This window comes from Blennius ocellaris (genome assembly GCF_963422515.1).
Source record: "Blennius ocellaris genome assembly, chromosome: 17".
Classification (NCBI taxonomy): domain Eukaryota; kingdom Metazoa; phylum Chordata; class Actinopteri; order Blenniiformes; family Blenniidae; genus Blennius; species Blennius ocellaris.
This window is the reverse complement of record NC_137666.1, coordinates 16077-39000: the sequence shown is the minus strand read 5'-3', so window position 1 is coordinate 39000 and position 22924 is coordinate 16077. Positions and strand designations below refer to the sequence as shown.

Genomic DNA, 22924 nt, shown 5'->3' with positions numbered 1-22924 from the left:
TAGGGACAGCAGGACAGTGTCTGTGGTTCCCTCGTCCTCCATACCGTGTGTAGGGACAGCAGGACAGTGTCTGTGTCCAGGATGTGGACCGTACCGTCTTCACCTCCAGACCGTCTGATTTTTTTCACGCCGCCGTCGTTTCCGTCGTTTTCTCTCAGAGCTGCTGAGTCCGGGGGCGGAGTCAGACGTGGCCATGGCGGAGGGTTGCCTTGACGACCACGACATGATGGACCGAGGCGGCGGCCTGCTGGACGACATGGACGAAGCTCTGACATCAGAGGGCGGCCTGCTGCTGGAGGCGGGGCCAAGCGACCTGTGTGACCTCCAGGACCCCGACCTGGACGAGTCCAACCGAGCCATCAGGTACACACACACACACACACACACACACACACACACACACACACAGGTCTCAGTGTGGTTTGCCCCGCCCCCTCGCAGCCCGTCCACCAGTAACAACATCCCCCTGATGCGAGTGGTTCAGTCCGTCAAACACACCAAGAGGAAGAGCAGCAACGTGATGAAGGAGGGATGGATGGTCCACTGCACCAGCAAGGACTCTCTGGTACCTGTTTACTTGTTTACATGTTTGTTTACATGTTTGTTTACAGCGCCAGGCCAGCGGCGTTGGGTTGTTTTGCAAAACAAGTAAATGAAAACGTAACAAAACACAGACGATTCAAAGCCTGTTGCTCCTGAAGAGTTTTAAGAAGTGTTTACAAACGATGGTTTTTACAAACGATGGTTTTAAGAAGTGTTTACAAACGATGGTTTTTACAAACGATGGTTTTAAGAAGTGTTTACAAACGATGGTTTTTACAAACGATGGTTTTAAGAAGTGTTTACAAACGATGGTTTTTACAAACGATGGTTTTAAGAAGTGTTTACAAACGATGGTTTTTACAAACGATGGTTTTAAGAAGTGTTTACAAACGATGGTTTTAAGAAGTGTTTACAAACGATGGTTTTAAGATGTGTTTACAAACGATGGTTTTAGGAAGTGTTTACAAACGATGGTTTTTACAAACGATGGTTTTAAGAAGTGTTTACAAACGAGGGTTTTAGGAAGTGTTTACAAACGATGGTGGTTTGTCCGTTCAGTCTGATTCTGGTTTCGTCTCCGTTCGTTCGTTCGTTTCGTTTGTTTGTTTACGTTGTTCGGTCGGCAGGAGGCCTAAACATGGCCGCCGCTGGAGCAGAACGCCGTGGTCGTTTCTCAACGTTGTTCTTGTTTGTTGTTTTCCCTGCAGAGGAAGCGTCACTACTGGCGCCTGGACAGTAAATGCATCACGCTGTTCCAGAACGACACAGGAAGTAAATACTACAAGGTAAACAAACGCGCTGGTGTGTTGTTGCTACAAAGAGTCCGTCCAATCAGACAAGAGCGTCTGAACCCCCCTCCCCCCCCTGCAGGAGATCCCTCTGTCGGAGATCTTGTCCCTGGAGCCGGCGCCGGCCTTCTCGCCGCTGCCGGACGGCGCCAACCCGCACTGCTTCCAGATCGCCACCGCCGCCCTGGTGTACTACGTGGGGGAGAACCTGTCGCGGGCCGAGTCCTCGCTCAGCGGCAGCGGCGTCCTGGTCAGACCCGCTCCTCCTCCTCCTCCTCCTCCTCCTCCTCCTCGCCGACGCCGCCGCGGCGCTCCGCCTCACTGACCTGTTGACCCGTTCCAGGTGAGCGGCGTGGGGCAGGACGTGGCTCGCATGTGGGAGATGGCCATCCAGCACGCGCTGATGCCGGCGGTGTCCACCGGGGTGTGCCGCAGCTCCCACCGCACCGGACACAGTAAGGCTCCGCCCCCCCCCCGCGCTTCCAACAGGAAACGGGAAGCTTCACCCACTGTTTCTGGTGTTCATCGTCACGGCAACCACGGATCGGTCGCTGGAAACGCACGTTTTTGAAAACTACTTCCAAGGTGGAGCTTCTTCTGAAAAGCTCCACCTCTGTGGAAGTGGGTAAAACGCAACTTTTTGAAAATGCTGAGTTGTTGTCGAAATGAGGAAAATGCAACTTTTTGAAAATGCTGAGTCATGGAAGTGAGGTAAACGCAACTTTATGAAAATGCTGAGTCGTGGAAGTGGGTAAAACGCAACTTTTTGAACATGCCGAGCCGTGGAAATGAGTAAAACGCAACTTTTTGAAAATGCTGTCATGGAAATGAGTAAAACACAACTTTTTGAAAATGCTGAATCATGGAAATGAGTAAAACGCAACTTTTTGAAAATGCTGAATCATGGAAATGAGTAAAACGCAACTTTTTGAAAATGCTGAATCATGGAAATGAGTAAAACACAACTTTTTGAACATGCCGAGTCATGGAAATGAGGAAAACGCAACGTTTTTAAAATGCTGTCATGGAAATGAGGAAAACGCAACTTTTTGAAAATGCTGAGTCGTCGCGGAAACAGGAGAAAAATGCCAATTTTCATGAAATGCCTGTTTTCATAAAAAGCCTAAAACTCAAAGTTAGTAACTGATTTATTTAGTTTGTGTGAATCGCACTTCAACGACCCCAGAAGAAGAAGAAGAAGCAGAAGAAGAAGACGAAGAAGAAGAAGCAGAAGAAGAAGAAGAAGAAGACGAAGAAGAAGAAGAAGGAGCCTCACCACCACCTTTGATCTCTGGCGCCCCCATAAGGCGGCACCAGGCGGCAGCAGGGAATTTCTCTCTGTGGAGTCCTTCATGTGCTGTAAAGCCAATATACTGAGCACACACACACACACACACACACACACACACACACACACACACACACACACACACACACACACACACACACACACACACACACACACACACACACACACACACACACACACACACACACTGAACCCTTCAGAGATATTTCAGAGCCTCACTGACGTCAAACTCGCCGTGACTAAAGCTTCACGGTGGTCGTAGTACGAGTTCTGACCGAAATAATTAGAGGAGGAGGAGGAGGAGGGGGAGGAGGAGGAAGAGGAGGAGGAGGAGGAGGAGGAGGAGGAGGTGAACACTGTGTCGACTGAAATCTGTTTTTAACCTCCAGAATGTTTCTGTTTCTCCTGCAGAGGAAGTTTCAGTCAGTATCTCAGTGTCCAACTGTCAGATCCAGGAGAACGTGGTGAGAACACACACACACACACACACACACACACACACACACACACACACACACACACACACACACACACACACACACACACACACACACACACACACACACACACACACACACACACACACGTCGTGTTCTGTTTATATTTACATTCCCTCGTCGTCTGAGTCGATTTTTCGTCTCATTCGATTGATTAATATTTAACGTGTGAAACGTTCACGACTCCAAATAAAACCTCGTCACTCTCTGACGTGCAAAAACTTCAAAATAAAATAAAAAAGCGGAAAAAAAAAACACAGAGCCGAGCCTCATGCACGCAAACGTGTCGGCGAGGACACGGCGTCCCCGTCTGCTCGTCCCCCACGTCTCCTCGTCCCCCCGTCCCCTCGTCTCCCCGTCCCCCCGTCTCCTCGTCCCCCCCGTCCCTCCGTCTCCCCGTCTCCTCGTCCCCCCGTCTCCTCATCCCCCCGTCCCCTCGTCTCCCCGTCCCCCCCGTCCCTCCGTCTCCCCGTCCCCCCCGTCTCCTCGTCCCTCCGTCTCCACGTCCCCTCGTCCCCCCCGTCTCCTCGTCCCCCCGTCTCCTCGTCCCTCCGTCTCCACGTCCCCCCGTCTCCTCGTCTCCCCGTCTCCTCGTCCCCCCCGTCTCCTCGTCCCCCCCGTCTCCTCGTCCCCTCGTCCCTCCGTCTCCACGTCCCCCCGTCTCCTCGTCCCCCCCGTCTCCTCGTCCCTCCGTCTCCACGTCTCCTCGTCTCCCCGTCCCCCCCGTCTCCTCGTCCCTCCGTCTCCACGTCCCCCCGTCTCCTCGTCTCCCCGTCCCCCCCGTCTCCTCGTCCCCCCCGTCTCCTCGTCCCCCCCCGTCTCACCTCGCCGCCTCGGAGGTGAGCGCGTCTTCCAGAAACCTCGAGCGGAGATTACTGTGATTACTCACTCAGCCAAACGGTTGCCACGGCGACCATGGTAATTAGGCAGCACGCTCTGGGGGAGGGGGCTGGAGTGGGGGGGGGTTATAATATTGTATTTCTGTCCTCGCCGCCGCTCGAGGTGTGATATTAGGCTGTCAGCTGACGGCGGGGAGACGGGAGACGTGATCGCAGACAAATGAAGGAGAAAATATTTGGTGGTTGTGGTGTCAAAGCTGCGGCGGATCGCGGGGAGGAGGGGGGAGGGGGGGAGGGGGGGAGGGGGGGAGGGGGGGAGGGGGGAGGGGGGGGGCGCTCCGGGGGCTCCCGGCACCGCGGGGAATCATAAAAACCACCAAAAAAAACAACCCGTCAGAGCTCCTCTGAGGAGGGAAAGAAAAAAAAAAGAAAAATCCTCCGCCAGGTGATGCATTCATGTGATTTAAATTCATTTCCTCGGTTGATTCTGCTGCGAATTCTGAATTACTGAGTCTCTGGAACGACATTTAAAAAAAAAAAAAAAAAAAAAAAAAGGCTTCCAGACACACATTTAAAGGTCCCGTTATGCAGAATTTACTTTCTACAATGCGTCAGCCTCACCTGTGTGTGTGTGTGTGTGTGTGTGTGTGTGTGTGTGTGTGTCGTGCCGTCACTCGATCCACTTCCTACTGAAGGCGAGTCTGAGACTTTCCCTTCATGACATCATGTGGGGAAATGACACTCTAAAGCAGTGATTTTCAACCTTTTTGAGCCAAGACACACTTTTTTCTTTGTAAACATCTGGAGTCACACCCTCACCTGAAAATGTTAAAATGTGAAACTCTGTAGCCTCTATTAACAATATAAAGTCTTTCTCATCAAAGTTTTATCAACAGGAATCCAGTAAATCCAGAAAGCAAGGACTTTTTTTAATAGTGCCTCCGTCAGTGTGAAACCTGGACCTGATGGATGAAGAGCTGAGATCCTGGTTTTCAAAAACTTCTCCATCAGTCACTGACACAGTACTTTGATACAAGATGGTAGCAGGAGGTGGAGATGAACCACACTGACGTCTGTCACTTTACATTTCACCGGCAAAGTTCTGTGCTGCCCTCTAGTGGTGAAGAGTATTTATACAGGATTACTCTGCAACACACTGTCGCTGTGAGAGCAAAGGTTTTATTTTAGAAAATAATGTGGAATTGGATAATTTCCCACGGTTCAGCTGACGATCTGGAGGAAACACCAGAGGTTGAGAAACTCTGGTCTAATCTACACGTGATGGTGATGCTAGTTTGTTTTTTGTCTTTTTTGTAACTTTCTCTGGATTCGCTTGGTGCTGCTGGTGGCTTTGGGGGCAGTTTTTGATTGTAAAGTGTTGACGGGTTCAAACTGCAGGAAACACTGGGAGACGATGTGACGGTGAAGCTGCTCAGCTGGTGTGGATGAAGTACTGGTGCATAGTAGAGCCTTACATTGGATTCTGATTGTGTACTTACTGTAGGACATAATGTGTGTGTGTGGGGGGGGGGGGGGGGGGGACTGGCCCTGATAATTCATCTACGACCTCCAGATGTCACTTTATTGACCCGTAATCTGAAATTATATAGAAGAAGATGCTCTATAATCTGGATTAGTGGAGGTAAAGGCCCCGTGTACAGTTTTTTCCAGTACAAAGGTACTATTCTTTTATTGTTTCAGAAAAGTTTCCCCACATTTTGAAAATGACATCCGTTTACATGGGATCATCAGAAATGCTGAAAACAACGCAGCTTTGTGTGTCTGCAGTCGCCCTTGTACCTGTTACCGTGACAACACCAGAACATGAAAGCTCACTGTGAACATCAAAGCCGTGGATCATGTTATGCCTTGTTAGTGAACATGAAAGGCCTGGGATCATGTTATGATGTCATGTGAACATGAAAGCTTTGATGTCCGCAGGTATAAAAGCCCACGAGGTTCCAGAGGTGTTACAGATCGATACAACATTGCAGTGGAGAGCAGTTTTACGAATTTTACGAATTTTACGAATTTTACGAGTTACAAGTCAAAACATGTCGCAGGATTTTACTTCAGGAATGGAAAGCGCACAGCAGACGACTGCGGGACGCAGTTGTGATGCAATCAAACAATTGAAAAACGAGCTCAGCTTTTACAGAACGTTGAGCAACGACCAGATGGAGAAATACATGAAGCTCTGGCGTCGACTAAGGAGCGTGGAGGAAGACCGAGAACAACTGGCCCAAGCTCTGGAGGGGTCCAAAGGGGACGTGGAGGGGGAAGTGGACACTCAGGGGGAGGACAGAGTTGAAGACGGATCGGGAATGCACTGCCAGTGCAAGAAGGATCTGGGCCAGCCTCCTCCAGTCGTCTGCAGCTTGAAAGACGATGAGAAGCTGCTGAAAGAGAAGGAGGAGTTGAGCAGCCGGGTCGGAGCTCTGGAGACCAAACTGGAAAAGTTGGACTCTGAACTCCAAGACAAGGACCAACGGCTGAGAGACAAGGACCAGGAGGTTCAGGCCTTGGAAAAGAGTCTCCAGTCACAAAGTGAAGAACTGGAACTCAAGGAGACCGAGTGCGAGTACCTCAAAAAGGAACTGAAGGACGACGCAACGATCCACTGGACCAACCTGGAGATGTACGTGAGTCAAATGGAGAGGTCCAAGGCTGAGGAGGAGAGGTCCAAGGCCCAACTGGTTCAGGCCTTGGAACAGAGTCTCCAGTCACAAAGTGAAGAAACTGAGCGGAAATTGAAGGAAAGAGACGACAAAATCAATGAGCTGTCGTACGCCTTGAGTCATCAGGCAGAGCTGCACAAGGACTACATAGAGGTCAGTGTCACCAACACTCACCAGCTCGAGTTGGAAGTGGAAACCCTCACAAATGACCTGGAACTCAAGGAGACCGAGTGCGAGTACCTCAAAAAGGAACTGAAGGACGATGCAACGATCCACTGGACCAACCTGGAGATGTACGTGGGTCAAATGGAGAGGTCCAAGGCTGAGGAGGAGAGGTCCAAGGCCGAACTGGAGAGGACGATGGAAACCAAGCTGAAGGAAGCAGCTGAGGAGAAATCCGCCCTGCAGTCTGAGTACGAGGAGGAAGTCCGTCAACTTTCTGCAGTCGTCTCAAGTCTGAAAGACGAGAATGAGAAGCTGCTGAGACAGAAGGAGGAGGAGGTTCAGGCCTTGGAAAAGAGTGTCCAGTTAGAAAGAGAAGAAAATGAGAGGAAGTTGCAGGAGAAAGACGGTGAAATCAACCAGCTGTCGTACGCCTTGAATGAGGCAGAGCTGGGCGAGGAGATGCTCATAGAGGAATGTACCACCAAGAATCACACGCTCCAAGTGAAACTGGAAACCATCACAAAAAGGGTGGACAAGACAATCACGCTACATAGAGAAGAAACTGAGCAGAAGTTGAAGGAGCGAGACGACAAAATCAATGAGCTGTCGTACGCCTTGAGTCATCAGGCAGAGCTGCACAAGGACTACATAGAGGTCAGTGTCACCAACACTCACCAGCTCGAGTTGGAAGTGGAAACCCTCACGAATGACCTGGAACTCAAGGAGACCGAGTGCAAGTACCTCAAAAAGGAACTGAAGGACGACGCAACGATCCACTGGACCAACCTGGAGATGTACGTGAGTCAAATGGAGAGGTCCAAGGCTGAGGAGGAGAGGTCCAAGGCCGAACTGGTTCAGGCCTTGGAACAGAGTCTCCAGTCACAAAGTGAAGAAACTGAGCGGAAATTGAAGGAAAGAGACGACAAAATCAATGAACTGTCGTACGCCTTGAGTCATCAGGCAGAGCTGCACAATGACTACATAGAGGTCAGTGTCACCAACACTCACCAGCTCGAATTGGAAGTGGAAACCCTCATGAATGACCTGGAACTCAAGGAGACAGAGTGCGAGGACCTCAAAAAGGAAGTGCAGGAACTGAATGATGGTCGAACAAACATCAGGACCAACCTAGAGATGTCCCAGGATATACTAGAGAAGGCCAAGGCTGATTTGGAGATGAAACTAGTACAGTGGCACCTTGAAGTCCAACACAAGGACCAACATCTGAGAGACCAGGAGCTGAAGGTCTGGGCCTTGGAAAAGAGTCTCCAGTTAGAAAGAGAAGAAAATGAGAGGAAGTTGCAGGAGAAAGACGGCAAAATCAATGAGCTGTCGTACGCCTTGAGTCATCAGGCAGAGCTGCACAAGGACTACATAGAGGTCAGTGTCACCAACACTCACCAGCTCGAGTTGGAAGTGGAAACCCTCACAAATGACCTGGAACTCAAGGAGACCGAGTGCGAGTACCTCAAAAAGGAACTGAAGGACGATGCAACGATCCACTGGACCAACCTGGAGATGTACGTGGGTCAAATGGAGAGGTCCAAGGCTGAGGAGGAGAGGTCCAAGGCCCAACTGGAGAGGACGATGGAAACCAAGCTGAAGGAAGCAGCTGAGGAGAAATCCGCCCTGCAGTCTGAGTACGAGGAGGAAGTCCGTCAACTTTCTGCAGTCGTCTCAAGTCTGAAAGACGAGAATGAGAAGCTGCTGAAACAGAAGGAGGAGGAGGTTCAGGCCTTGGAAAAGAGTGTCCAGTTAGAAAGAGAAGAAAATGAGAGGAAGTTGCAGGAGAAAGACGGTGAAATCAACCAGCTGTCGTACGCCTTGAATGAGGCAGAGCTGGGCGAGGAGATGCTCATAGAGGAATGTACCACCAAGAATCACGCGCTCCAAGTGAAACTGGAAACCATCACAAAAAGGGTGGACAAGACAATCACGCTACATAGAGAAGAAACTGAGCAGAAGTTGAAGGAGCGAGACGACAAAATCAATGAGCTGTCGTACGCCTTGAGTCATCAGGCAGAGCTGCACAAGGACTACATAGAGGTCAGTGTCACCAACACTCACCAGCTGGAATTGGAAGTGGAAACCCTCACGAATGACCTGGAACTCAAGGAGACCGAGTGCGAGTACCTCAAAAAGGAACTGAAGGACGACGCAACGATCCACTGGACCAACCTGGAGATGTACGTGAGTCAAATGGAGAGGTCCAAGGCTGAGGAGGAGAGGTCCAAGGCCGAACTGGTTCAGGCCTTGGAACAGAGTCTCCAGTCACAAAGTGAAGAAACTGAGCGGAAATTGAAGGAAAGAGACGACAAAATCAATGAACTGTCGTACGCCTTGAGTCATCAGGCAGAGCTGCACAATGACTACATAGAGGTCAGTGTCACCAACACTCACCAGCTCGAATTGGAAGTGGAAACCCTCACGAATGACCTGGAACTCAAGGAGACCGAGTGCGAGGACCTCAAAAAGGAAGTGCAGGAACTGAATGATGGTCAAACAAACAGGACAAACTTAGAGACGTCCCAGGATATACTAGAGAAGGCCAAGGCTGATTTGGAGATGAAACTAGTACAGTGGCACCTTGAAGTCCAACACAAGGACCAACATCTGAGAGACCAGGAGCTGAAGGTCTGGGCCTTGGAAAAGAGTCTCCAGTTAGAAAGAGAAGAAAATGAGCAGAAATTGAAGGAAAGAGACGACAAAATCAATGAGCTGTCGTACGCCTTGAGTCATCAGGCAGAGCTGCACAATGACTACATAGAGGTCAGTGTCACCAACACTCACGAGCTCGAATTGGAAGTGGAAACCCTCACGAATGACCTGGAACTCAAGGAGGCCGAGTGCGAGGACCTCAAAAAGGAAGTGCAGGAACTGAAGGGCGATGCAACGACCATGAGGACCAACCTGGAGAGCACCAGGACCAACCTGGAGAGCACCAGGACCGACCTGGAGAGCACCAGGACCGACCTGGAGAGCACCAGGACCGACCTGGAGAGCACCAGGGTGGACCTGGAGAGAGCCCAGGCTCAGCTCCAGCAGGTGAAGGTCACTCAGCTGGAGGAGGCCGGGGAACACAAGTTTGTCCTGCGGTCGGAGTTTGAGCAGAAGGTCAGTGAGCTCAGTTCAGAGGTCAGCAGTTTGGAGGAGGACAAGGAGAAACTGCTGAAACAGAAGGAGGAGGAGGTCCAGGCCTTGGAAAAGAGTTTCCAGCTAGAAAGAGAAGAGAATGAGAAGATGTCTGAGGAGAAAGACGGCCTCCTCGATGAGGTGCTGCGGGTCTTTGAGAAGCTGGAACAAAAGTACTGCGACCACATGGACGACTGTGAGAGCAACACCCGGGACCTGGAACTCCAACTGTTGACTCTCCAAGGTTCCTTGGACATATAAGAGACTGAGTCCAAGGCTGAGGAGGGTTAGGGCTAGGGACTTCCTGCAGTCGTTTCTACAGACCTCTGTCTTGGACCTCTCCTCCTCAGTCTTGGACCGAGAGGTCCACGACTGAGGAGGAGAGGTCCACGACTGAGGAGGAGAGGTCCAAGACTGAGGAGGAGAGGTCCAAGACTGAGGAGGAGAGGTCCACGACTGAGGAGGAGAGGTCCACGACTGAGGAGGAGAGGTCCACGACTGAGGAGGAGAGGTCCAAGACTGAGGAGGAGAGGTCCAAGACTGAGGAGGAGAGGTCCACGACTGAGGAGGAGAGGTCCACGACTGAGGAGGAGAGGTCCAAGACTGAGGAGGAGAGGTCCAACATTGAGGAGGAGAGGTCCACGACTGAGGAGGAGAGGTCCACGACTGAGGAGGAGAGGTCCACGACTGAGGAGGAGAGGTCCACGACTGAGGAGAGGTCCACGACTGAGTAGGAGAGGTCCAACATTGAGGAGGAGAGGTCCAGGACTGAGGAGGAGAGGTCCACGACTGAGGAGGAGAGGTCCAAGACTGAGGAGGAGAGGTCCAAGACTGAGGAGGAGAGGTCCACGACTGAGGAGGAGAGGTCCAAGGCTGAGGAGGAGAGGTCCAAGACTGAGGAGGAGAGGTCCAAGACTGAGGAGGCGACCGACACTACCGACCGATAGTACGATAGTAGAACCACGGATCCAGGAGGACCGATGTGGATTCCGTCTTGGAACAACGGTCCAGCTCTTCACCGTCTCACAGATTAATGAAGGGGGACGTGAGTTGGACAACTCGGTCTACATGTGTCTCGTGGACTTGGAGAAAGCGTATGTCCCCTGAGAAGTCTTGTGGGAGGAGCTAAGGGAGAGCTGGGTCCCCTTAGAGACGGACCTGTTCAGGGTGGTGCTGGACTCCACCAGGACTCGTCCACCGGGGACGGAGGAGGGACGGAGAGGCGGACCACAGGTTGAGACGGACGGCTGCAGTAAGGCAGAGCAAGGCTCCGTTTCCCGATCGGTCTACATCCCCACCCTCCCCTCTGGTGACGGAGGACTGGTGACGGTGTCCTCCGCAGTCCGGCGTCCATCGGCGTGTCAAAATAAAAGCCTGGTGTAAAGTGTGAGCAGCTCAGTTTGACCCTCCTGATGATGGATTATCATCAACAACAACAACAACAACGTCCTCTTTTCAACACTCGTCCTCCTACGTCGGCCTCCTCCACCCTCCATTGCTCCGCCTCCCCGGACTTCTTCACCTCCACTTTTTCTTTTCCACAGTCGCAAATAAATGTAAATGTAAATAATCGCTTGTTCCCGTGAGTTTGTTTTTTTTTTTCTCTGTTAAAAGAAGAAATGTGTCGTTTCCTGCCGCGTCAATAAAGTTGAGTTGAATTGAATCTCTCGGAGACGGAGAGAACGACGGGTGGAGAACACCGCCAAGTCATCCAGGAGAACCGGGATGGAGGGATGGAGTGAAAGAGGGGAAGAGTTCGGGACGAACTGTTGGTTCAGAAGGAAGAAACCCCCAAAGCTAGTTTGTAGATTTACCGTATTTTCTGGACTAAATCAAACTTTTTTGTTGGCTTTTTTGGCTCCTCGTGTGATTTATTTATCAAACTGTGTGTTTTAATCACTGGTGGGAAAGGACTTTTCTTTTTTTTTTTTATATATTTAAAAAGTGATGGTGAAATCTGTGTGGAATCAGTTGCTTCAGGGAACTTTTCCACTTGTGAGCAGAAGAAGATCGACACCAGAAACTCAGACGATCAAAGGCTTCGTCCGCATTTTACAGCAGGATGATTTAATCCAGTGTCTTTGGAAACATCTGGAGTCACACCACCTGAAAATGTTAAAATGTTAAACTCTGTAGCCTCTATTAACAATATAAAGTCTTTCTCATCAAAGACATCAAAGTCATTGTCATCAAAGACATTAAAGCAATTCTCATCAAAGTTGTATCAACAGGAATCCAGTAAATCCAGAAAGCAAGGACTTTTTTTTAATAGTGCCTCCGTCAGTGTGAAACCTGGACCTGATGGATGAAGAGCTGAGATCCTGGTTTTCAAAAACTTCTCCATCACTGTCGCTGACACAGTACTTTGATACAAGATGGTAGCAGGAGGTGGAGAAGCATGGGAAAACACATGAATTAGTTCAGTGTTTCTCAACCTCTGGTGTTTCCTCCAGATCGTCAGGTGTTCCGGGGGAAACTATCACATTTCACATTTTGTTCTAAAAAGAACCTTTGCTCTCACAGCGACAGTGTGCTGCAGAGTAATCATGTATAAATACTCTTCACCACTAGAGGGCAGCACAGAACTTTGCCGGTGAAATGTAAAGTGACAGACGTCAGTGTGGTTCATCTCCACCTCCTGCTACCATCTTGTATCAAAGTACTGTGTCAGTGACAGTGATGGAGAAGTTTTTGAAAACCAGGATCTCAGCTCTTCATCCATCAGGTCCAGGTTTCACACTGAGGGAGGCACTATTAAAAAAAAGTCCTTGCTTTCTGGATTTACTGGATTCCTGTTGATCAAACTTTGATGAGAATGACTTTGTTGTCTTTGATGACAATGACTTTGATGTCTTTGATGAGAAAGACTTTATATTGTTAATAGAGGCTGCAGAGTTTAAAACGTTAACATTCTCAGGTGGAGGTGTGACTCCAGAGTTTTACAAAGAAAAAAGTGTGTCTTGGCTCAAAAAGGTTGAAAACCTCTGATCTAGACGAGACCCCCACGGGGAGAGGGAAATGTAAAACGATTACTGACATACTGAAGGAATTCTGCTTAATATAAAAAAAAACAAAAAGCAGGAGCTAGCGCTAGCTGCTCGCGAGTCACTGTAACAACGCGTACGACCAAAATAATTACAAATTCAGACACGGGATGTTTTCATCTTTTCCTCCGGCGTCACGTTTTCCTCCAAACTGGTTGAACACAGATGAACATTGACACATGGCACCGCCCCGAGAAACAAGAAACCATCGAGAAGAAACAAACGTTTGTTTGTTTTTTTCAGGACATTAACTCCGTCTATCAGATCTTCCCTGACGAGGTTCTGGGTTCAGGACAGTTTGGTATCGTCTATGGAGGTAACACACACACACACACACACACACACACACACACACACACACACACACACACACACACACACACACACACACACACACACACACACACACACACACACACACACACACACACACACACACACACACACACACACACACACACACTGACTTTGTTCAACTTCCTCTCTTTGATGCCGCTTCTCCTTTTTCTCCTTCTTCTCTTTCTTCTCATTCTCCTTCTATTTCTTCTCTCCTCCTTCTTCACCTTGTTTTTCTTCTCCTCCTTCTTCTCCTCCTTCTCCTTCTCTCCTCCTCCTTCTCCTTCCTCACCTTGCTTTTCTCCTCTAACCTCCTTTTCCACACAGAGAAACTGGAGTTACACCTCCTCCTTCTCTCCATTTTCTTTTTGTCTTTTTCTTTCGGAGCGAACGACTGAAACTCAATAATTTAACTCTTCTTTTATTATTTTGTCTTTTATTTCTCTATATTTTATCGTCTACCTGTGTCTTTGTCTGGCAGGATGCCAGTTAATAATGGATTGTATAGATTAGTGTGTGTGTGTGTGTGTGTGTGTGTGTGTGCGTGTGCGTGTGCGTGTGTGTGTGTGTGCGTGTGCAGGTAAACACAGGAAGTCGGGTCGAGACGTAGCGATCAAGATCATCGACAAACTGCGTTTTCCCACCAAACAGGAGAGTCAGTTACGCAACGAGGTGGCCATCCTGCAGGTACACACACACACACACACACACACACACACACACACACACACACACACACACACACACACACACACACACACACACACACGTGCGGAGCTGCAGGGAGTGAGACTTTCCGTCGTGAAAAGACTTCATTACCGTGGCAACACTGCAGGGGTGTGACATGCGACAAATTTGTAGCTGCTGCGACACACACCTGCACGGCTGCACACACACACGCACACACACACACACACACACACACACACCCTCGTCTTCTCAGTGGGACCCGCAGGTGAAGCGTGCGCCATGTTTTCCCGTCACAGGTTATATTTGATTTCCTCCCAGACCGTCACGTTTTACACTCTTAATAAGAATCTTCAGTCTCGACTCTGATTGTTCAGATCGACTCACATTCCAGTGATTCCTCGACGACGAGGACGAACTAGAGCTACACTCGGTAGAACCTCCGCCAAACACCGCTTTTGTTTGCGAGTTCGCGTCGCTAGCATGTTCGCGTCTCCATGGCAACAGATCTCCTTGGATCTCCTCTCATCCGCTTTGTATGGGGCCTTTTTTTTAACAGTTCTTTTGGAGGATTCATTCGTTTTGTCGTTAGCGTCTTAAACTCTGATTGATTGACCGTTAGATGCCGGCAAATCATCCCTGAAGTTTTCATGCAATTCGGGTGAGATTTTTTTTGGGGGGCGAATGAGTTGATAAATAACATACAAACAAAACAATAAATAAATAAATAAATACAAGCGATCGCGGCCAAGGTACCAACGGCGCCCACTAATGGCCTGGCATGCGAACTCCACTGTGTTTGAACCCTGAAACAACAAACACAAAAACGCCTCCGTCTGGACCTCCGCCCAGAGCTTGCACCACCCGGGCGTGGTCAACCTGGACTGCATGTTCGAGACGCCGGAGCGCGTGTTCGTGGTGATGGAGAAGCTGCACGGCGACATGCTGGAGATGATCCTGTCCAGCGAGAAGGGCCGGCTGCCCGAGAGGATCACCAAGTTCATGGTCACGCAGGTGAAGCTCCGCCGGGGGGAGGGGGAGATCAAAGGACATCAAAGGACACTTCCTGTTGTCTTTCCTGACGCTTGTGTCCGAACCGGCAGATCCTGGTGGCGCTGCGCCACCTGCACTTCAAGAACATCGTCCACTGTGACCTGAAGCCGGAGAACGTCCTGCTGGCCTCCGCAGACGCCTTCCCTCAGGTACTACCAGAACCGCCTTCCTCTACCAGACAAACCTCCTTGGCATTAAGAAAATCTCCTCTTTCAAGAAAGTCCTGGCCGAGACGGGCGGCAGGATAATGTTACATTTTCAGATAAAAAATAAAATAATAATCATTAAACAAATAAAACATAGAAGAAAAATGTCGTTATACTTTTTTAAAGGAGCTCAAAGGAACAGTTCTCTGTTCACGCGTGTGGAGTTTTTGACTAAAAACCACAGCGCCCTCAGGTGGCGGGATGCGAACTGCAGCGGCTCTCAATGTTTCTCCAGGTGAAGCTGTGCGACTTCGGATTCGCCCGGATCATCGGCGAGAAGTCGTTCCGGCGGTCGGTGGTGGGGACGCCGGCCTACCTGGCCCCCGAGGTGCTGAGGAACAAAGGCTACAACCGCTCCCTGGACATGTGGTCGGTGGGCGTCATCATCTACGTCAGGTAGGACGGAGCAAAGCCCCGACAGTCGGTCGCCGTGGAAACCGTGACGACCAGGATCCAGGCGGGGTTTGGTTCTTCCACCGAGGCTCCCGCTGATACAGGAACCAACCGTTGTACTACGTCTGGTACTACGTCTGGTACTACGTCTGGTTTCAATCCACCAAACGCTTCTGATCACAGAAAAGTTCTTCACGATGGCAGAAAACCCCAAAACTCTCCTTATAAAAGTACCAGGATTTCCAATGGTATCGTGGTTATTTCAGAATCTTTCTAGGAGATGATCTACTAAATACACTCACCCATCAAGTACTAGGAACCATCGAGTACTAGGGACCATCGAGTACTAGGAACCATTGAGTACTAGGAACCATCGAGTACTAGGAATCATTGAGTACTAGGGACTATCAAGTACTAGGAACTGTCGAGTACAAAGAACCGTCGAGTACTAGGAACCGTCGAGTACTAGGAACCGTCGATTACTAGGAACCGTCGAGTACTAGGAACCATCGAGTACTAAGAACCATCGAGTACTAGGAACCGTCGAGTACTAGGAACCATCGAGTACTAAGAACCATCGAGTACTAGGAACCGTCGAGTACTAGGAACCATCGAGTACTAAGAACCATCGAGTACTAGGAACCATCAAGTACTAAGAACCATCGAGTACTAAGAACCATTGAGTACTAAGAACCGTCGAGTACTAGGAACCGTTGAGTACTAGGAACCGTCGAGTACTAGGAACCATCAAGTACTAGGAACCGTCGAGTACTAGGAACCGTCGAGTACTACGAACCAAAAAGTACTAGGAACCATCGAGCACTATGAACCATCAAGTACTAGGAACCATTGAGTACTAGGAACCGTTGAGAACTAGGAACCGTTGAGTACAAGGGACCATCGAGGACTAGGAACCGTTGAGAACTAGGAACCGTTGAGTACTAGGGACCATCGAGTACTAGGGACCATCGAGTGCTAGGAACCATCGAGTACTAGGAACCATCGAGTACTAGGAACCATCAGGTACTAGCACTTCAGGCACCAGGACTTTATTCTGGAAGGGGAAGCAGGCAGGTATTGTAGTTGTGGTTCTCAGTAACAATGTAGAAAACAAGACGAGTGTTTTTGATGCCGATACTTCAGAACCTCTACCTTCAGTTCCGTCTCGATGTTGAAACCGCGGAGGAGAAACCAGGAACCTGTGTGTGTCTGCAGCCTCAGTGGGACGTTCCCCTTCAACGAGGACGAGGACATTAACGACCAGATCCAGAACGCCGCCTTCATGTACCCCCCTCACCCCTGGAAGAAAGTCTCTCAGGAAGGTACGTCCTGTTTCTGCTCCGTCACCAGAACCAACCGAACGACACGGAACCATCCTTCTTTCTTTACCGCACAGTGAAGGTCTGACGGTCGACCAGCAGGGGGCGCTGTGCTCGCCGCCATGTTTGTTGTCAGGTTTAGGCCCAATCCCAATTCTACTTTGTACCCCTCCCCCTACCCCTCCCCCTCCCCCTCCCACCACCCCTACCCCTCCCACCACCCCTCCCCCCTACCCCTCCCCCTCAGCCCTCCGCCTTCGCCTTCCCCTCCAAAACGAGGGCAAAGGCAAAGGGATAAAAGTTTCAGCCCTTAGATTTGGGACACCCCTCTACCTCTGCTCAGCCCCGCCCCTCTGGTCTGGTCTCTCTCTCGCGCTCTCTCTCTCTCTCCCCCCCCCTCTCTCTCTCCCCTCTCTCCCCCCTCTCTCTCTACCTCTCTCTCTCTCTCTCTCCCCCCTCTCTCTCTCTGTCGCTCTCTCTCTCTACCCCCCCTCTCTCTCTCCCCTCTCTCTCTCTCTCCCTCTCCCTCTCTTTCTCCCTCTCTCTCTTTCTTCTCTCCCTCTCTCCCACTCTCCCTCCCTCTCCCCCTCTCTCTCGCTCTCCCTCCCTCTCCCTCTCCCTCCCTCTCCCTCCCTCTCCCTCTCCCCCTCTCTCTCGCTCTCCCTCCCTCTCCCTCTCCCTCCCTCTCCCTCCCTCTCCCTCTCCCTCCCTCTCTCGCTCTCCCTCTCCCTCCCTCTCCCTCCCTCTCCCTCTCCCTATGACTCGTTGGTTATTTCTCGCCCTTCAACATCAGCGCAGGTTATTATTTATAATGACAGCGAGTCACCGCCAGCCTCTCCGCCGCTGCCGTGACTCACGTGGTCGTCATCGCCTCCAGAAGCGTCCGCCGTGTTGTTGCGTCGCTCGCCCCGTTGACCGAGAGACGGATTTAGACCGTCTGAGTCACTCGCTGCCCCGAACCCATCCCACCCTGCCTCCACCTCCTCCGTCCCGCCGCCGCCACGCCGCCGCCAGATGGAGTCTCCGCCGCGGGAGGACGAGTCAATGTCGGAGGACCGGCTCGCTACTGCGTCAACAAATCCGCGTTTTCCTGCCGAGGGAAGACGGGAGAGGAAACGTCTGCAGCCCACGAACACGACCGCGGAGAGAGAGTGGCCAAGCGGTTCAAGTCAAAGTTACCAAAGTTCAGCTGAGTCAGCTTAATGCAGCTGATGGAGCGTTGTCGTCCGCAAAGAAACAGGCAGAGGAGGCTCACACAGGAAGTGGAGAGCAGCATAACGTCCTGTAAAGACAGGAAGTGGAGAGCAGCATAACTTCCCGTAAAGACAGGAAGTGGAGAGCAGCATAACTTCCCGTAAAGACAGGAAGTGGAGAGCAGCATAACTTCCTGTAAAGACAGGAAGTGGAGAGCAGCATAACGTCCTGTAAAGACAGGAAGTGGAGAGCAGCATAACTTCCTGTAAAGACAGGAAGTGGAGAGCAGCATAACTTCCCGTAAAGACAGGAAGTGGAGAGCAGCATAACGTCCTGTAAAGACAGGAAGTGGAGAGCAGCATAACTTCCCGTAAAGACAGGAAGTGGAGAGCAGCATAATTTCCTGTAAAGACAGCAGCATAACTTCCTGTAAAGACAGGAAGTGGAGAGCAGCATAACGTCCCGTAAAGACAGGAAGTGGAGAGCAGCATAACTTCCTGTAAAGACAGGAAGTGGAGAGCAGCATAACTTCCCGTAAAGACAGGAAGTGGAGAGCAGCATAACTTCCTGTAAAGACAGGAAGTGGAGAGCAGCATAACGTCCTGTAAAGACAGGAAGTGGAGAGCAGCATAACTTCCCGTAAAGACAGGAAGTGGAGAGCAGCATAACTTCCCGTAAAGACAGGAAGTGGAGAGCAGCATAACTTCCTGTAAAGACAGGAAGTGGAGAGCAGCATAACGTCCCGTAAAGACAGGAAGTGGAGAGCAGCATAACTTCCTGTAAAGACAGGAAGTGGAGAGCAGCATAACGTCCTGTAAAGACAGGAAGTGGAGAGCTGCATAACTTCCTGTAAAGACAGGAAGTGGAGAGCAGCACAACATCCTGTAAAGACAGGAAATGGAGAGCAGCATAACTTCCTGTATAGACAGGAAGTGGAGAGCAGCATAACTTCCCATAAAGACAGGAAGTGGAGAGCAGCATAACTTCCTGTAAAGACAGGAAGTGGAGAGCAGCATAACGTCCTGTAAAGACAGGAAGTGGAGAGCTGCATAACTTCCTGTAAAGACAGGAAGTGGAGAGCAGCACAACATCCTGTAAAGACAGGAAATGGAGAGCAGCATAACTTCCTGTAAAGACAGGAAGTGGAGAGCAGCATAACTTCCCATAAAGACAGGAAGTGGAGAGCAGCACAACATCCTGTAAAGACAGGAAATGGAGAGCAGCATAACTTCCTGTAAAGACAGGAAGTGGAGAGCAGCATAACTTCCCATAAAGACAGGAAGTGGAGAGCAGCATAACTTCCTGTAAAGACAGGAAGTGGAGAGCAGCATAACGTCCCGTAAAGACAGGAAGTGGAGAGTAGCATAACGTCCCGTAAAGACAGGAAGTGGAGAGTAGCATAACTTCCCGTAAAGACAGGAAGTGGAGAGCAGCATAACGTCCTGTAAAGACAGGAAGTGGAGAGCAGCATAACTTCCCGTAAAGACAGGAAGTGGAGAGCAGCAAAACGTCCCATAAAGACAGGAAGTGGAGAGCAGCATAACTTCCCGTAAAGACAGGAAGTGGAGAGCAGCATAACTTCCCGTAAAGACAGGAAGTGGAGAGCAGCATAACTTCCCGTAAAGACAGGAAGTGGAGAGCAGCATAACTTCCCGTAAAGACAGGAAGTGGAGAGCAGCAAAACGTCCCGTAAAGACAGGAAGTGGAGAGCAGCATAACTTCCCGTAAAGACAGGAAGTGGATAGCAGCATAACTTCCTGTAAAGACAGGAAGTGGAGAGCAGCAAAACGTCCCGTAAAGACAGGAAGTGGAGAGCAGCATAACTTCCTGTAAAGACAGGAAGTGGAGAGCAGCATAAGTTCTTGGGCAACCAGAACGTGGAGAGCATCATAGTTTACTGTAGATACAGGAACTGATTAGAATTACGACTTCCTGTCTGTACAGGAAGTTATCCTCTCCTCATCTTCCTGGTGTGTCAGATAGGCCACGCCCACACAGATCTGCCCGTCCAGGTGAGGTCAGGGTTCCGGGTCAGATCCCCTCATGCCGGCACCTCCCATCGGCACCTCCCATCGGCACCTCCCATCAGCACCTCCCATCAGCACCTTCCATCAGCACCTCCCATCGGCACCTTCCATCAGCACCTCCCATCGGCACCTCCCATCAGCACCTCCCATCAGCACCTTCCATCAGCACCTCCCATCGGCACCTTCCATCAGCACCTCCCATCGGCACCTTCCATCAGCACCTCCCATCGGCACCTCCCATCGGCACCTTCCATCAGCACCTCCCATCGGCACCTCCCATCAGCACCTCCCATCGGCACCTCCCATCAGCACCTCCCATCGGCGTTCAGGAGTTTGAAAATGATCAAAGTCAAACCGAATCAAATCGTCAAACTCGTCGACTTCTGACATCGACTCCGTGGACCGAACGTCCTCCTGGTGTCTCCTGGGTCCTCCTGGTGTCTGCCGGGTCCTCCTGGTGTCTCCTGGGTCCTCCTGGTGTCTGCTGGGTCCTCCTGGTGTCTCCTGGGTCCTCCTGGTGTCTCCTGGGTCCTCCTGGTGTCTGCCGGGTCCTCCTGGTGTCTCCTGGGTCCTCCTGGTGTCTGCCGGGTCCTCCTGGTGTCTCCTGGGTCCTCCTGGTGTCTGCTGGGTCCTCCTGGTGTCTCCTGGGTCCTCCTGGTGTCTGCCGGGTCCTCCTGGTGTCTCCTGGGTCCTCCTGGTGTCTCCTGGGTCCTCCTGGTGTCTCCTGGGTCCTGCAGGAGCCTCCATACCGGGACCCGGTCCTCCACCGCCCAGGGGTCATAACCTTTAGGCTGGTTGGCTTCAGGTCTTGTCGTGGTTCCGGTCTGAGGGCCGACGTCTCCACCGTTCGGCCCTGCAGCTCTGAGAGCCAGCAGGATAAAGGGTCATGTGACCGATTAAAGAGAGGGGGGGGTGGGGGGCTTCAACGAGACAAGGGGGGGGGGGGGTCTATTCATGCGCTGGTCCATTCATGTGCATAATACCAAGTGATGGAGGCCCCTTGTAGACCTGAGGGGCCCCGAGGTCTCCGAGCTGTTCAGACCACTGACCCCTGAAGAAATGTTAACATCATGTTAGCTTTGCTCATTAGCCTCCACTGGCCCCGCTTCACGGGGGGGTGGGGGGGGGGGGGACTCCTCAGACTCTGGTCTTCACCTCCTCTTCTCCCTCCGTCTCTCCTCGCAGCCATCGACCTGATCAACAACCTGCTGCAGGTGAAGATGAGGAAGAGGTACAGCGTGGACAAGACCCTCAGTCACCCCTGGCTGCAGGTCAGACTGGGTTCTATACGTGTCGCTCCTCCATCTGGGAGAGAAAAAAACTCGTTTTAAAAACTACCGAGAGAGTTTGGAGCCTCGATTCCTCTGGTTCCTACAGTAAATTCAACATTTGTTCTTATTTCCTCAACTTTCTCCTCCGTTGTTCGACTTCTCGTCACACTTGTATGCCAAACTCCAGGGGTTCTTATCGTGTGCGACCACCAGACGTCACTGTATCGCCAAAGAATGCTGCTGCATGAGAAACTCTGTTGTCCCCGTATCCGACTGACCGAGCAACACAAACGTCCCCAAAAGGAAAAAGATACACAGCAGATGTGACTAAAGTCTCAATTTATACGCAAACGGTCGCCGTCGGAGAGAGAGAGGAAGATCCACTACGTTTTGCAAACGTCAGATAATACGGTCGACACCCACCGTGCAGGAAGCTAGCTTGTAGCTTGTAGCTTATAGCTTATAGCTTGTAGCTTGTAGCTTGTAGCTGGTAGACTGTAGCGGCGAGCTACAAGCTACAAGCTAGCACCCGAAGCTCAAACTCACAAAAAGTCACTCTTTGTGTCAAATTTGCTCAATACGTCCCAGAAATAGACACGACCAACCAGTTTCATGCGGTTTCACAACCGATTCTCCTGCGCCCCCTAGCGCCCCCTAGCGCCATGCCGGTGAACTACAGTATTTCCCACCACATGAAACCTTATTGCAGAACTTCCAGGGGTTAAAGTAGAACCTCGACGCCGTACTCGAGATGCGGCAGTAGAACTTAGAGGTTTATAGTCCAGATAATGTGGTTTTTGGCGGGTTGGCGATGACGTAATTCCCGTCTACCCCCCCCCACCCCTCCCCCCTACCAGGACTACCAGATGTGGTTGGACCTGAGGAACCTGGAGTCGCGCATGAACGAGCGCTACATCACGCACGAGAGCGACGACCTGCGCTGGCACCACCACGCACAGCTGAGCGGCCTGGACTACCCGGCCCACCTAGCCAACGGCCCCCCGCAGGCCGCGGCGGAGCGCTACAAGGAGCCGCCGGAGGAGCTGGAGACCCTGAGCGAGAGGGTCAGCGAACTCTGACGATGGACGCGCGGCGAAGACAACAAACGTCCGGTCCAAACTAAAGCCTCAGAGTCACGTTTACCGGGAGAGCGACTGGAACCACTTTTGGTTTTTATCTGTTGACGTTGTCGTTCGGTGTTTCCGTGTGTCTCTTCAACGGTTCCGCGAAGCGGACGGCCTCCATAGCATCTCGATTTGCTAACATGCTAACGGGTTTATGAACTGGAAGTGCTCTGACCGGCCAGCGTGTGACGGCTAGCAAGCTAACCTAGCATGTTCGCGAAGAAAAATCTTGGTCCAAATTAATCCGTATATAGCAGCTAACAAGCTAACTGTGACAAACATGCCCATTGTCAGTTACTGTTGCTGTTCTTGCTAGCTG

General features: G+C 51.0%; 1 protein-coding gene across 2 annotated transcripts in view; it reads left to right on the top strand.

Annotated features, from left to right (window-relative positions):
* The window catches only part of prkd1 (protein kinase D1), a gene marked incomplete at its 3' end in the record, with an annotated part of 41182 nt that extends 18622 nt beyond the window's left edge, over positions 1-22560 (top strand). For both annotated transcript variants that reach the window (XM_080512336.1, XM_080512337.1), the window contains 14 exons: positions 159-363; positions 442-565; positions 1251-1328; positions 1414-1581; positions 1675-1786; positions 3052-3104; positions 13239-13311; positions 13912-14018; positions 14871-15032; positions 15122-15220; positions 15513-15673; positions 16886-16992; positions 21396-21481; positions 22339-22560. In XM_080512336.1, coding sequence (XP_080368462.1) covers positions 159-363; positions 442-565; positions 1251-1328; positions 1414-1581; positions 1675-1786; positions 3052-3104; positions 13239-13311; positions 13912-14018; positions 14871-15032; positions 15122-15220; positions 15513-15673; positions 16886-16992; positions 21396-21481; positions 22339-22560 — 1757 coding nt within the window. The remainder of the gene's footprint in view (positions 1-158; positions 364-441; positions 566-1250; positions 1329-1413; positions 1582-1674; positions 1787-3051; positions 3105-13238; positions 13312-13911; positions 14019-14870; positions 15033-15121; positions 15221-15512; positions 15674-16885; positions 16993-21395; positions 21482-22338) is intronic.
* Positions 22561-22924: the final 364 nt, after the last annotated feature.